Genomic DNA, 14,984 nt, shown 5'->3' with positions numbered 1-14,984 from the left:
AAAAAAAAAAAAGTAATACGTGAGTGCAGTACCAAATAATATATGGGTGTCTAAAGACATAGAAAATAGACCTAATTCATCTGCATGCCCATTTCTACACGCTTTTTATATAGTCATATAAACACATACAGAAACATTTGTGCATGTGCAAACACACAATTGTTTCACTCAGTCTCTTTTTCTTATTTCTTCTCTACTACTGCGTTGTTATCAGCTTTCTTCTTTGAGTTCCTACACCTTCTTTGTAGGTGTCAAGATTTTAAATATTCGCCAATTTCTAATTCTCTCTCACCACACCTGTCCCCTGACTTAGATATTTAATTGCCTGCAAGATATCTCCATTTGAGTGCTAAGATCATTCAAGTATTTGTTTCTCCTCCAAAGCAATATATCTCCTGTCCAGTTGAACTTATCTGTAGCCCTATAACTTGCCTTTCATAGTATGGAAATGACACGTCACATTCAGACAGAAGCATTAGCAGTCAGTGTGTGATTCTCCACTCACTGCCATAAGTGATCCGCAATAATTGTGTGGAGCTGGGTCCTGAGATGAGAATAACAAGAACTCTAGACAATTTGGGATGGGTTTATAGCTCAAGCAAGAAATAAACCTTGGAGTTTGGAGCTACTAAGAGTTAAGAGGCTATTTGTTGCAGCAGTATGACTTAATGTATCCTAAGTAAATCCTAGTGCAAACCAGGCACCCCCAAATTGAGCCTGGTTAAAACTAAATTCTCATTTCATTTTCTCTTTTCTTCATCTTATTATCTTACTAAATGGCACTAACAAGCATTCATCATCCAAGATCCGAGAATCATTTTTGATTTTACTCTCTCCCCTTTAATACACAACCTATCAATAAATCAAAGGAGTAGCTCTACTGCCAAAATATATCCTAAATCCAACTGCTTCTATTTCAACTTTTGGTGACTCTAAATCCAAGCCACCACCATCCTTACCTGACGTGGCACAGCAGCCCTCTGACTTTCCATTTAAATGTTACTCCCCCTTTTTGATCTTTTCTTATTGATTTGTAAGACTTCTCTAAACTTTGGCAAAAATGAGATATTAACTCTGCCTGTCATATTCACTGAGAGATGTGTCCTATTTTAACTTGTTTTTTCCCCTCCTAAACCTCATTCATTATGTATAGTAAGATTAAGCCACTGGCTTTTACTGCTATTAGCTTTAATCTGATTGTGCTTAAACAGGGACCAGATACTTTGTACCTGAAGCCTTCCTGCTCTGGTTCCAAATGGAGGTGTCTGGTGGTGTGCCTACCAAACATAGTAGGTGTTGTTTGTGGCTAACTTTCTGAAACCAAAAACATACATATATATAACATATATATATATATATATTTATTTTTTTTTTTTTTCGCTGAAGAAAGCTTTTTTTCAGTTGGAGCTCTAATTCTGATTCTGGAACTTTATTGTCATTCTGCATTTCAGCTTTCAGATTGTACATTTTGTCTTACATAAATGAATGGGTTCAAGAAAAATGAATCAGCTTTAAAATTTAACTTTTATGGAATTATTTTTGTTAATCTAATATCACATATTATCATTTTTAGACCTCCAATGAGATTTTTAAAAATAGTAGAATATTAAGGACCAAGGGTACAGGGATTTAGCTCAGCAGTTCGGTGGCCTGCCTTGCAAACACAAGGACCCGAGTTCAATCCCTGGTACCAAAAAAAAAAAAAAAGAAAGAAAATAAAAAAAGGACCAAAAATTAGGCCATGAAATGGCTTCCTGATAATCCTGCAGATAATATTAATTATTTGCATGTTACACACCACATAATCATACTGAGCCACAATGCTGACAGGTACAAAGCTGGAATTGAAGAAAGAGGGACTGGACTACAGAGGATGGGCAGGCTGCCAGCCACGGGAACAGAGACACTACTGAGAGCCAGAGGGATGGAGGGGACGTGAGCATTCAGGCTCCTAACATGTTCCTTCATCAACGTGTAATTCAGCGAGGAAAATAATACATTTGTATGGACATTACAAAATAATCTTCATAAACAGGACTATATAATAATGTCGTCTGCAGTCTCAGAAGCATTCTACTTTTATCTTGGTTGCTACTTCATTTCCACAATTACCTTTGTCTTTCTAAAAGTCAGCCTGTTAATCTATTTCTTTTAGATTTTGTTGTAACTCTTGATCTATTTCTTTTATGTTATATATTTGTCTTCATGAATATTGTTTTCATCTTTTTATATCTCTTATTTAAATCTTCCTTGTTTACATTTTTTGGTCCCTTTTTAAATCTTTATTTTTTTTAAGTTGTACAAAAGAAAGAAACATACAAAAATCAATATTGTCCATGCTATTAACATCGTAATGTGTATGATCCTAAAATTTCTATATGAAAAAAATATTTATTATCATTGGTAAATTTTTTAAGCAAAATGAGACATTGCTATCCTTAGTGGGCAGGATTTCGTTTTGTTTTGTTTTGTTTTGTAGTGAGGATTAAACCCAGGGCCTTCACATGGAACTACTTCTTCAGCCTGTTATTATTTTTTATTTGATACAAGGCCTCATTAAGTCACTAAGCCTCCTAGAGTGCCGAGATTACCTGTTTGCACCACCACACCCAGCTTCCTGAAGCATTCAGTTGCTCTTTTCCAAATTTCTAAATTGTTTAAGCCTTAAGAAATAGTAATTCCATTTAAAATTATAGTTTTTTTCTTAGTGTAGTAGTAGTGGTTGTATACTGTGATGTTTCCTATACAGTATTTTATTGTTTTTATATTTCAAAATAGTCTAATATTAAGTACTAATTTCTTTGTAGACCCATTGTGGAGAGGTTTTTTTCTTTATAAGTAGACAGGACTTTCCAAAACTTCACTATACAGTTGTATATCATTTTGTTGTGCTTTATTTTATTGCACTTTGCAGCTGTTTTTTAAATTGAAGATTTAAATCTTATTGTACTTTTACCTTTCCACTTAAAGGAAGAGCTTTATGAGTTTTCTTTGGTATATCACAATTGCCAACATCACTATTCTTGCATTTGGGGGCCATTTTTACAGAAAATAATGACCAGGTGAACACAAGCACTGTGATAACTTGATAGTTGATCTGATCACTGAGATGGCTATGGAATGCCTAACCGGAGAGTTATACATACAGTGTGGATACCTAGTACAAAGGGATCATTCATGTATTGGGTAGGACAGAGAGTGATAGTACCTCATACCATCATGCTACACAGAAAGGGATGCAATTTAAAAGTTACAAATTGTTTCTGGAATTTTCCATTTAATACTTTTGGATGGCAGTTGATTACATGTAACTATTCCTAGAGCTAAAGGATGAGGCTATTTCATGCTTCTTTTGAATCAAGCTTATTTCTTATACCAATCTCATCCTTTTTCCGTTTTTCTTTTTCTTTCTGTTTTCTGTTTTTTTCTTTTTTTTAGTACTGAGGATTGAGTTCAAAGCCTCTACGTTGGGCTACATAACCAGCCCTTTTTATCTTGAGACAGAGTTTTGGTGAGTCACTAAATTTCATGAGCAGAGCTCAAAACTGTGATGCTCCTGCCTCAGTTCCCAGAGTGCTGGGATTATAGGTGGACAACACCACATCTGGCTACTCATATTCTTTCATCTTGCTTTTTTCCCGGTTCACAGGTCAAGATAGTGATATTTTTAAACTCTCGTTCTACCGCTGCCCTGTATGATTTCCACTATATAGCATTACAAATGCATGAAGGTAAATTAACCAAACAAATAAATTCCTACTTTTGATAAAAATGCTTTGTAAGGGCCTAAATTTAAGAAGACGCTCCTCTTAATGTTAACTTCTAAAATTATAACTGATGTTAATAATGTGTTCTCAAAGTAGGTATAAAGATTGCTTTTATTCTGGGGGCAGCATTAAATCAATTCTATTAAAAAATTTAATGAAGCAAACAAAGAGGAGTTGTCTAAAATACTATGAGGGAAGCTACGTCAAAACAGGTGTGATGTCTAAAGAATTAGTTCCCACAAACTAGAAAGAAGTCGCTTCACTTTAGACACAACAGAAAAAATAAAACATAAACAATCCACAATTACCCTTTAGAGGTCCCCATACGATCACCCAGGATAAACTTTGGAGCAGCGATCCCAACCTTGCTTCTCTAGAGAGCTTATCTGGCAAGACAAATATATCAGGGAACACAATAAGGACTCCAACTCTCTTCTCTAAGTTTTCTACCCCCTGGTGAACTGTCCTTTTCTCCAATTGGGTATGATTAAAGTTGTGGGTTCAAAATTTAGCCAATAACAACATCTTTTTAATGTTGGTTTGCCAAAACAGAACCAAAGCTTTTCTGGTGTTGTCATGATTGAAAGACAATTCATTTTTCTATGCACAAGGAACTACATTGACACTCAGAGGCCAGTGAGTTTTCATCCTTTAAATTTAATGATACCCTTATTGGCTTATGCTTAAAGTTAGTCAAGCAGAGGGGACTCCCCTTAAATTCAGGGAAAACTCACTTACAAAACTTTTCTAAGAAAATCAGAAGAGTATATACTTACTCGACAAAGGAAAAGAAACCCTGGTGGAACTGACAGTAACTAAACTGCTTAAAATGTTCTTTCAGTCATGCATTTAAATAAAGTATTTGTAAATAGGGAAGGGAGGAGGGGGTGAAGGGAGGGCAGGGGTAAGGGGAAAGAATGAGAACCAAGACCTGTCATGTAAAGGTACAAGATCCCAATGATGAATGCAACTGTACTGTACACCTAAAATGTACCAATAAACTCAATGAGAAAAAAAATAAATAAATATTAGATGAAATATGCATTATGATGGTGGTCTAGTCCTTTCTTTGATCAAGATCATAGACACACCTCCTGTAAGACATTGCCAAGTTGTGGAGAAGGGTTTGCCTGGGCTGTCTAGACTCTCTCACATATGAACAAAGACAGTAATTTAGGAGACGAAGGTCTAACACAAAAAGACATAAAAAATTACCATGGCTTTAAGATCTAGGCTCTTCAATAGGCACTTTGATGCCTTTGATTTGGCAAACTACCTTTGCAAATGGCAGCTAGAATCTAGTACATGAGCAAGATAAGCATTCTAGGTAATAACTACTTTTCCTACTAACGGAGGGTACACATCTCCACTGACCTTGCTGAATGTGTTGAGAAATCACTGAAGCATTTTTAAATGGCAGAAAAAGAAGTGTTTAAATCTGACTTTCTCCTTCTTTGAATATCAAGGCCCTGTAATGTATATATGACCCGACTTTGGACTGGTAAAGTCATCAATAATTTTATAATTCTATTTTGGCACTTTTTTGTTCTAGTTCTTCTTTTCAAATGATCCTTTTCTCCAAGTAATATAGTCAGTCTTACACTTCTGCTGAAGGAAATGTAAGAATTATTAAATTAAAAAAGATTGAAGTGACTGCAAATCTTTCTTTCAAAGATAATATAAGATTCATAAAAGAAGAGTCATAGGTAGCTTTTTTTCTATAATTTAAAACTTGTATGGTGTTTGTTTTTGTTTGTCTTATTTTGAGACAGGGTCTTACTATGCAGTTCAAGCTGGCCTTGAAATCACTGTAGCCCAGGCTGGTCTCCAACTCACAGTAATCCTCCTGCCTCAGTCTCCAGTGTTCTGGGTTTAAAGGCATGCAATGCCACACCCAGCTTTTAAGTGTTAATTTTTGAATCCAGGAGATTCATTTGCAGTTTTCATTTGTGGTTTTGTATGAACATCATTAAGAATTTGAAAATCTTTTGTTATTTTATTCTTTATACTGTAAGATTTTTCTCTACCTTGAGTTTGTCTAATTTAACATCAAAAATATTTAAGCAAAACTCTTTAATACAGAAATAAACTAAAAGTCTAGATATGCCTCCTAAGAAAAGTCATTATATTAATGAGGAAAATAAGGTCTTCTTTCTAGGACAAAACACGGAGGTTGAGTTTTAGCAGGTCTGAAAATAACATTCTGATTTGTATTTATACTGAACAAAAAGTCATAAAAGCCAAACGACCTCTCCGTTACTGAAAATATTTTTTCATATTCTCAAAACTGACTCAGGATGTCCCAGATTCTAGTCTTTCTAATGAAGACAGTGACTTTCGTGGTCCAGGGAAAATCGTCTAAGGAGATAGAGTCTCTCCTAAGAAATTCAGAGTATCACTATGCCAACAGAAAAACATTTTCCAAAGGAAAAATAAGTAATAGGCCTGGAAGGAAAATTTTCCCTGAGCAACTGTGATCTCCTCACAACAGGAACATTTGCTTCTTAAGGAGAAATAACAAAATACATATAATTATTCAAGGAGGAATGCGAACCTTGGTGCTTTGTCCCATTGTTTGATCACAATATAAATCTAAATACACATGTACTATAGAGGTTCATTTTCTTGGAGTGTAGAGGATTAGCTCCCAAACTCTAAGCATAACTTAAAGATAGATGAAGTGGATCGATTTAGTTATCGCAGAGAAAACCAATCACAGAGCTGCTCCATTCACCCCACTTTGTATGGGTGCATGTGTGTGTGTGTGTGTGTGTGTGTGTGGATTACACTTAATGTATCGGGGAACATGACTCCATCCTGCTAACCTAAAGCAACAATAATTGAGGAGACGTCATTGTATTTCTTCTGGTTAATATTATAAACAATAAAATGCCATGCCCTAAAGAAGTGATTAGCATTTGTGAGTCTGAAATGCGTCCCACCAGACAGCTGGCTCATGTATATGGCAGGCAACAAGTCAGGTACGTTGCCTTGGGAACAGCTCAGAACAAGCATTCCCGCATGAAAAGGGAAAAAAGAATCTCATATGCTCCTTTTGAAGAATCCAGATCTATACTCTGGAGACAGCACAGCTTGTGTTCCAGCATTTTTCAGTTATACTGAAATTCTAAGCTACAGGAAAATAGCATGCAGATGTGCTGTTTGTGAAGTGAGGAGGCTTTTTCATGCCAGAGTCTATAGCTAGTATAACAGTCATATTTTTTAAGTATTAGCATTATATTTTCCACAAACTGTCACTCATGTATAACATAAACAACTAAAAAGTAAGGCAATAAATATCAGCACCTCCAAAGTATCCACTCTTCAATTAAAAATTTAAACAGTAAGTACCTGCATCTTTGATACCTCTGATTAGCACCCGAAGGTCCCCCCCGCCCCCCGCACAGCACACATATCTGGTGTTCATGATGCAGATCAGACCATGGCTACGAGGCGCAGGAGACTTTGCAGGGTGATCCTGCGCCATCCAGGAGGTGGCTCAGTGGGCACCAGTTCTGAGTTTTACTGTTCATTGTATTTAATCAGTAAGCTGTATTTTATTACCCAGAAGACCTTGATGAAGCAAGACACCACCAATGGATGACTTCTGCCATAGAAACGTGTTTCCTTTAGAAGTTTTATAAATGCTTTTAAGCCATCAGTGAATCACTGAAGAGAGACAAGAATGTTAAAGGCTTTTTGAGTAGTGTAAGAGTTAGCACCTCCCCAAAATGTCAGCAGCCACTTCCCCGATCTTCAGCCTACTCCAGGCTTCCCACTGGTTCGGTCAGTTTGTGTCCTTTATTTGGCAGTGTTGGTGTTTGTTTGCAAACACAGCAATAAGCATATCTGATGTACTTACTACTGAAAAACTGAAATACACTATATGGCGTAAGAACTAAAGTATGAGTTTTTTTTAAAAAATATTTTGTCTAAATGCTTTATTCCAAGAGTGGTGGTCTTAGCTAAGAAATATTGTCTTTTACTTTGTAGAAGTCTCCAGTTTCATAAGTTACCTGTTGTTTTTATTTTTAAATGTACTATACATGATTTGAGCTCCCCTCTTTACTTTTTCTTTCTCTTTTTTTTTGTAGCACTGGGGATCGAACTCGGGCCCTTGTGCTTGTGAGGCAGGCAGTGCCACCTCTGAGCTAAATCCTTTACTTCTTCACAAATGCCTTTTTGGTGCTTTTCTGGTAATATTTTAAGTTTTATTAAATACTATTACTTGGTTATATCAATGTATACATTTACGAAGTCACATATTTTTCAATACCAACAATTGATGTTGGTTTATTCCATACTAGCACATTCCATAAAATTACACTGCAAAAGATTTCCCACGTTTGTTTTACATTCCGCACGTATGGCTTTTGAATAGCAGTCTTGATGAATTCCAGCTGGTTTAAATATGCAGAACAACTCTTATATCAGATTCCTTTCCATTCTTATTGTATTCACTGAGGCCCATTTTAAGTGGGCCACCTGGTAGGACAAAGCTCTAATATATCTGCACAAGAGAAAAACAAAAACTAATCACTCTGCCAAACTTAAGACCATCTTCCCTACTATATGATAATTAGACTTCTAATACGAGTGAAAAATAACCCCAGTTTTGGGAAAATTTAAATTAAAATTTAAACATCCTTCACAACCCTCTGGACTATTAAATTGCTCATTTATCTATTGTAACAACATTAAAATAATTTCCACCATTCATGTGCATTGCGTGTTTCCATAAATCTATCACACATATTTTGTGCTCCCCTCCACTCCCCACACCCTCCACCCTGCACCCAGCTGGAATACATCAAGAGTGCAGAAGCCAAGGCAAATGTTGACCCCACCCTCCTCCTTCCATTTTAAGGCACCTTCAAAGCCAGAGCACTGATCTAGCTCAGTTTCTCCAAGGAAGCCAGCCATACTTCTATTTAAGACACCAGTTTGGGTTTTTTTTTTATAACCGCACATAAGAGCTCTGATTTTGGTCAAAAACTTCAGCGGCACTGAATTTCATCAGATTGGGGATTCTTCTGCAGAAGAATCTTCATTATGAAACGTTCATAACCTTTGCTTTCAGCATTCATCTCATTCTAACAACAAGTTCTCTGAACTGTCCAATCAGCCCTGAAGAACGTAAATCTTCCTTCCAAAAGGTCAAGACAGAAAAGCCCATTATGGTCACCCAAACACATATAGCCCCCACCACTTGTACACCTCATTAACAGCAACCTATGGTCAGTCATTCCAACATGCATACAGACACTCGGCGAGAGATACATGCAGGTGCGGGTTGGTGTGGGGGGACAGAGGGGCCGCAACAGGACAAAGAACTTACTTTGTTGTTCCCCTGTGCGTGTAGCCATGAGGAAAAAAAAAAAAAAGAAAATGTATGTTAAACATAGATTTATTTTAAAATCATGAGGTCTTTCTTACTAGAACAGAATCAAAACAAATCATCCGAATATTCACTGACATTGCATAATGTACATCTAGCATCCAGAGCTCATGGACAATCCCAGAATCCACGGAGGTTAAGTGAAATCATACGTTTATAACATCAGAAATTATTACAGAGACTTCCCTCCCTTCTCTCTATTTGGAATACCTGGGGTATGGGAACCTGGCCAGAGAGAATTGGTTTGCATCGATAATAAGCGAGCTGCTAGCATGAAAAGCAGTGTGTTGGCCTGCTCTTTCCTGACAGCCCCTCCTCCAACATGCCAAGCAGTGGAAAATTCCATCAGCCAGTGCATTTTTAAACAAACACTGCATCCTTAGTTTCAAAGAAGGTGGAATTAAAGAGAGAGAGAAAGGAGGAAAGGAGTGGGTGGTTCTGGGGAGACAGCATAAGCGGGACCAAGTCATGACCTCCATCTGTGCCATTCCTTTAGTTTATAAATGACGAGTTTCGTCTTGCTTTGGCATGGGAAATGAAGACTGTATAGTGGGGCTGCCGCCAAAATAAACACTGGTTCACATTCAAGAAAACGGACTGGAAAGGTTAATTACAAAAATGTAGTCCTCTCTAAAAGCGACACTCTGGATAGAGACAGAGCAGCCAGTGGCCGGCGGAGGGCAAATGGATCTCCTATTTCAAACTGGAGCTGCGAGAGCATGATTTATATCAAACAATTTAACACACATATGGCCTAAAAAAATAAAACAGTGATTCATTACTCCCAGGGCAGCCCGAGTCCTTGCAAGTTCAGATCCTGTGGGGGAGACGGGATGGGATATGGCCCAGGAACAGTTCTGAAGTCTCCTCGAAGGGGCCCAGGAGGCATTTCTTGCTGAGACGTGGGGTAGAAGAGAGAAAAGAGCAGTGTATGCATCGGTGGGAGAGCCTGGGACAGCGTGGAGTAACAGATCAGCTTGGAGATGCGGCATTTAGTTTTCAGTTAAAGACGTGGAGGGGAAAATCCATACAGAAATGTTCCGGGAGAATGCTAAGGCAGCAGTCCCAGGACAGGGTGTTTCCTGGAAAACAATGCCAACTGGGATTGGGGAAATGCCTCATCCAGGGGCCACCAGGGGCCACGAGGGCCATCATATTTCATAAAGAAAACACTGACAGAAAAGTGTGGAGAAGCTTCTTGGCACCGGGGTGCCATAAGATAATCGTTAACACGCCAGCTTATCTGAGACATAAATAATGCTATAAGAATGGACGAAGGAGGAAAATGAATCCTTTCTAAAGATTATGAAAACTGTTCAATGAGGCAATAAAGAGACCACTGGGAGTTTTATCACATGTAAAATACTATTTTAGAGAATAATGGGTCCCTGGTTCTTCCAAGAAGTGCAATATTACTGAAAATACCTCAAACAGATGGAGTTTATTGCATTCCACACCCTGCAGCTTTTGATCTACCAAATAAGTTTCAGGAGTTCAACCAAGTGTTTTTGCACAATAGGGGATGACTGGCTTCCCTAGTCTGTGACAGATGGTTCTGTTTGTAGTGGCAACAGTGATGTCACAGAGTAGGAGGCCTTAATCCTTGAACACAAGAAACACACAAGCACAGACGTGGTGTGGCTTGGCCATTTCTCATTTCATTCAGTCATTTCTCAATCTTCTATTTTGCGAGTGGAGAGCAGTCATGAATGGTAAATGGTAAATGCTTTATAAGTTGCCCCATGACTCTGGCTCACAGTAATTTTAGTTTAGGACCCTAAAAGTAGTCCCTCTGCAGAATTTAGCTGCTCTGTGTGTATTTCTGTGGAAAAAGCTAATTATAACGTCAAGGGTAGTGGGGCTAAGTGCTGGTCATTTTAAATCCTGTGCTGGTACACTGCTAAATTCACGCATAAAAGTGGTCAATCACCACATTAATAAATATTTGTGAAGGCCCACAGCCCATCCTCTTCTCCCTGCTGAAATGATACAGAGATCCTTTTCCCTATTTGACACGGGGGAAAATTCAGTTAAGAGTCTATCCAAAAGGAATTTCTGAAGTACCAAGAGGACCACATTGCAAGCTGGTTTTAACCCACAAAGCAATCTTAAAGGCATCAATTATGGCTGAGAGACTCCCGAGTTCAGAGGCAAAGTGAAGTTCCAAAGTGTTTCACTTTCTCCTGTGATTATTTTTTTTTCCCCAGAGCTGGGGAATCAGACTCAGGCCTCACACACACTAAGCTAGTACTCCACCACTAAGCTACACCCCCAGCTCTCCTGTCACTCAACAGAAATAACACTCAATAGGGGAGGATCATTCGATGTACATAGCTCATATAAACCTCTTAAAAGCTCTGATGTGTCTGATATAATAAATATGCATAACTGAATTTGTACCCAATTGTTTCCAGGGTACATGTGGACCTCAGGTTGCTTCTTTCAGGTGGCCCGCATGCCAGTGTAGGAGTAGAGGCTGGGGAATTCTCACTTCCCTTGACAGCCCCTGGCCTCAGCCATGTAGCCTCCTGGGCTGGCCCGTCCCCTCAGGCAGCATCCCGACTCCCTTTAAACAACTCAGCCTCCTCAGCCAACAGATGAGGAAATTCTCCTCCTTGAATACCCAAATCCCATTGGCAGTTTCCAAAGAAAGGCTAAGTACTAAATAGGGAAGTACTTGCTCCTTGCACACAAGGATGACAGTGAAAAATAACAGTGAAGGCCATGTGGCATTGAATACTTTCAGTTGAGGGCACTGAGCTCACTGTGATGCACAAAACCTATACTTAACCCTATAAATCACTCTGAGGAAGGAGTTGTTATTTTCAAGTTCAGAAAAGAATAACTACCTCATGGGTTAGGTAAGGTGCCTGAGCTGCATGACTAATATTGGCAAGGTCAGGATTCCAGTGCCAGTGGATCTGACTTAAAATCTTTTGCAACCACTGTACACAGTATGGTTCAAAGAATCTGATCTTGGAATTCTTCAATGTTTACATACTAGTCATATTATAAGCCAACAAAACTGTGTCAGAAAAGTCCATTGTTTATCTTATCATGGTCTTTATATACTCCACCAAATTCACATTTATTTGTAATCACATTTATAGAAAAAATATAGGCTATACATCAGTAAAATAATCCATTAAGAGGTCATTCATAGTATACCATACACACATACACACACTAATTGTATCTCAGGCTCATCCGTGAAAATAACAATAAAACATCTTTACTTAGAAACACTGTAAAGTCCTATATGCTTATTTAACAATACGGAAATGTAGTTAATATTTTCACTTTAATAGCCATGGGAATAGCACTAAATGCAAATTCAGGTCGAAGTATATTTTTAAAACATTAAGGTTGTTTAGAAGTATCAGGTGGCTGATAAAATGCTCAATTTGTGGCTTAGAGAGTCATCTGTAAGTCACAGAATAAGTAGGAAAGTGAGCCTTGTACTCCTCATTTCCATTTTAGGGCCAAATACTCTATTCTGCTCAGATAAGAAGTCTACATTTTGCTTTAAATCCAGAAGAATTAAGAGAGTGAAAGTAATTAGAAAATGCACATGCAATTATAGAAAGTGATTAGAATATGCACAAGAGAAAAGAGTTGGGCCTCTGCATTTACACAGATATTCACTGAATTTTTTTATCATGCAAAAACTATTTATTTGTACCCCTTTTTTTCACTTGTGGAATTTGTATAAAATAGGTATTGTATCTTTTTCATCTATGAATTTCTGGAGTGCACCATAATAGTAATGCCTAAAGGGAAGGAAAGAAGGAAGGGAAAGGGTTGGACCCGAAAGAGAAACAATTTTTTTAGAAAACATCAAGACAAATGACTTAAAAGACAAAGAAAACAGTGGAGATGAACATTTTGATAGGCATGATTTAAGAAGATTTTGTCACATGGAGGTGATAAAAAAATATTGATGTTATTAAAAATGTGTACATCCGGGACAAGGGGAAAAAATGAGAACCAAGGCCTGTCATGTAAAGGTACAACATTCCAATGATGAAGGTAAATGTACTGCATACCTAAAATGTACCAATAAACTCAATAAAAAGAAAAAAAATGTGTACGTAATAAAATAGAAAAATTATCCTGCTCTAAACATCAATTTATTCAAATTTGGGTGATCGTTACCTAAGTGATGTCAAATTTATACAATTTTAGAAAGTGATGCATGTAGGGTCGGGGATTTAGCTCAGCTGTTCAGTGGTCTGCCTTGCAAGCGCAAGGACCCGAGTTCAATCTCTGGTACCAAAAAAAAAAAAAAAAAGTGATGCATGTAGAAATTTATTTCCAGTTAGAAGAAAAATATCCGTGCAGAAAGCAGAATTTTGTTAATTTAAACTCACATCCATACATGATACATAAATGTTTCATTATTAGGGTAGTGTCTGACAGATTTGATGACTGAATGGTTTATCAATAAAGACGCAAAAGGATACACTTCTAAAGCCCTAAAAACCTAGAGGCGTCTATTATGAGGTTAATTTGACTTTGTCAAATGTTTCTAACTGAGGAATATTTACCTAAAACTGATTCTTCCCACAAATCTAAGAGGTTTAACAAAGTGAACTTTGTAGAAAAGCATTCTACTTGATTGATTTCAACAGTTAGCTTTCATTAAACATGTGAAAATCAAGCCATTGTTTAGCATAATCTGTAGGACTACGTCGTGCATAAAAAATGTGAATACTGTTTATGATGAAAACTGAGAAAAGCAGCACTCCTGGCACACTGCCAAGTGTAATTTCCTGTCTTCTCTCTGGTGTGTAGTAAGAACTTCTTTGTCTTGATATTCCAAGCAATCGTACCAAATGTGTGTTTATAAACAAATGAAAACGTGCAAAGAAAACAGATTTTGTGGAACATATCTAGATATGCTTATAATTGAGTATTCTGATAAAAAACAGAAAATAAAATTTAGGCTGTCTTCTTGGTTAGAGCTATGGAAACAGGAAAATACAGGTTTATAAAACAGTCCATTGGGGGATGGATAATTTTGCTTTTCCATGACAGTTTTTCAATTACAGAAAAACATATTAAATAATCATCTTAAATAGTGCAATTAATATAGCTTTAATTTACAAAATCATGACTTAAACCATTTTTACAAACACTATAGTTACATGTAAATAAGACACATGCCTAAATATATGTACTTATTTATCCCCATGCGTATATGGAAAAGAAAATAGCATAAAGTATTTATAAACTCTCTGGGCTACATTACAATAGCTACAGAATTTTAACCTTCCCCTAGCTGTTAAAAAAAAAAAAGTCATTTGTAATGGAATTGAGCCTTCTACTACCAGGAGTAATTATTAGTAGTATTATTATACACAAAGGCAGAGTGCTCGCTTGTGCCTACCCAACTTAATGCTTCCCATGTTTTATCTCATTGGATCCTATCAACCACCTTATGTGAGGCTGTTATCCTCATTTCAGAAATAAGAATCATGAAATGTAAAACAACTGGGTAAGCTGCCTAGGATGTCATGGCTTGTAAGTGAACATCTGGAATTTGCAGCAAGGTGGTTAGACACCCATGCTCTGCTACTTCTCATAATACCCAGTCATCACAGGCTTTAAAAAATGTAAATCTTATCATGGCACTAACTGGATCGACATCCTCTAATGGCATCTCATTTCATTCACAGTAAAATCTAAAATACCATCCATTTCCTTCAGTTGGCCCCTGACCACCCTCTTGAAGACCAGCTGGCCCGTCTGTCTCCCTCACTGTGCTCTGGACACACAGACTTCCCTGTCATTTCTCTAAGACACATATGACCTTGGCT

At 37.4% G+C, this 14,984-nt stretch overlaps 1 protein-coding gene across 7 annotated transcripts in view; it reads right to left on the bottom strand.

Annotated features, from left to right (window-relative positions):
• Positions 1 to 14,984, bottom strand: part of Dnm3 (dynamin 3) — a 531,047-nt gene that overhangs the window by 95,721 nt on the left and 420,342 nt on the right. For 4 of the 7 annotated variants that reach the window (XM_010635626.2, XM_033762088.1, XM_033762090.1 and 1 more), the window contains one exon: positions 9,106 to 9,117. The exons of the other annotated variants lie outside the window; for them this stretch is intronic. In XM_010635626.2, coding sequence (XP_010633928.1) covers positions 9,106 to 9,117 — 12 coding nt within the window. The remainder of the gene's footprint in view (positions 1 to 9,105; positions 9,118 to 14,984) is intronic. 7 annotated transcript variants of the gene reach the window in all.

The sequence above is a fragment of the Fukomys damarensis genome, unplaced genomic scaffold (assembly GCF_012274545.1).
Source record: "Fukomys damarensis isolate Sample0158 unplaced genomic scaffold, DMR_v1.0_HiC HiC_scaffold_11, whole genome shotgun sequence".
Taxonomy (NCBI): domain Eukaryota; kingdom Metazoa; phylum Chordata; class Mammalia; order Rodentia; family Bathyergidae; genus Fukomys; species Fukomys damarensis.
This window is presented reverse-complemented; position numbering and strand designations above follow the sequence as displayed.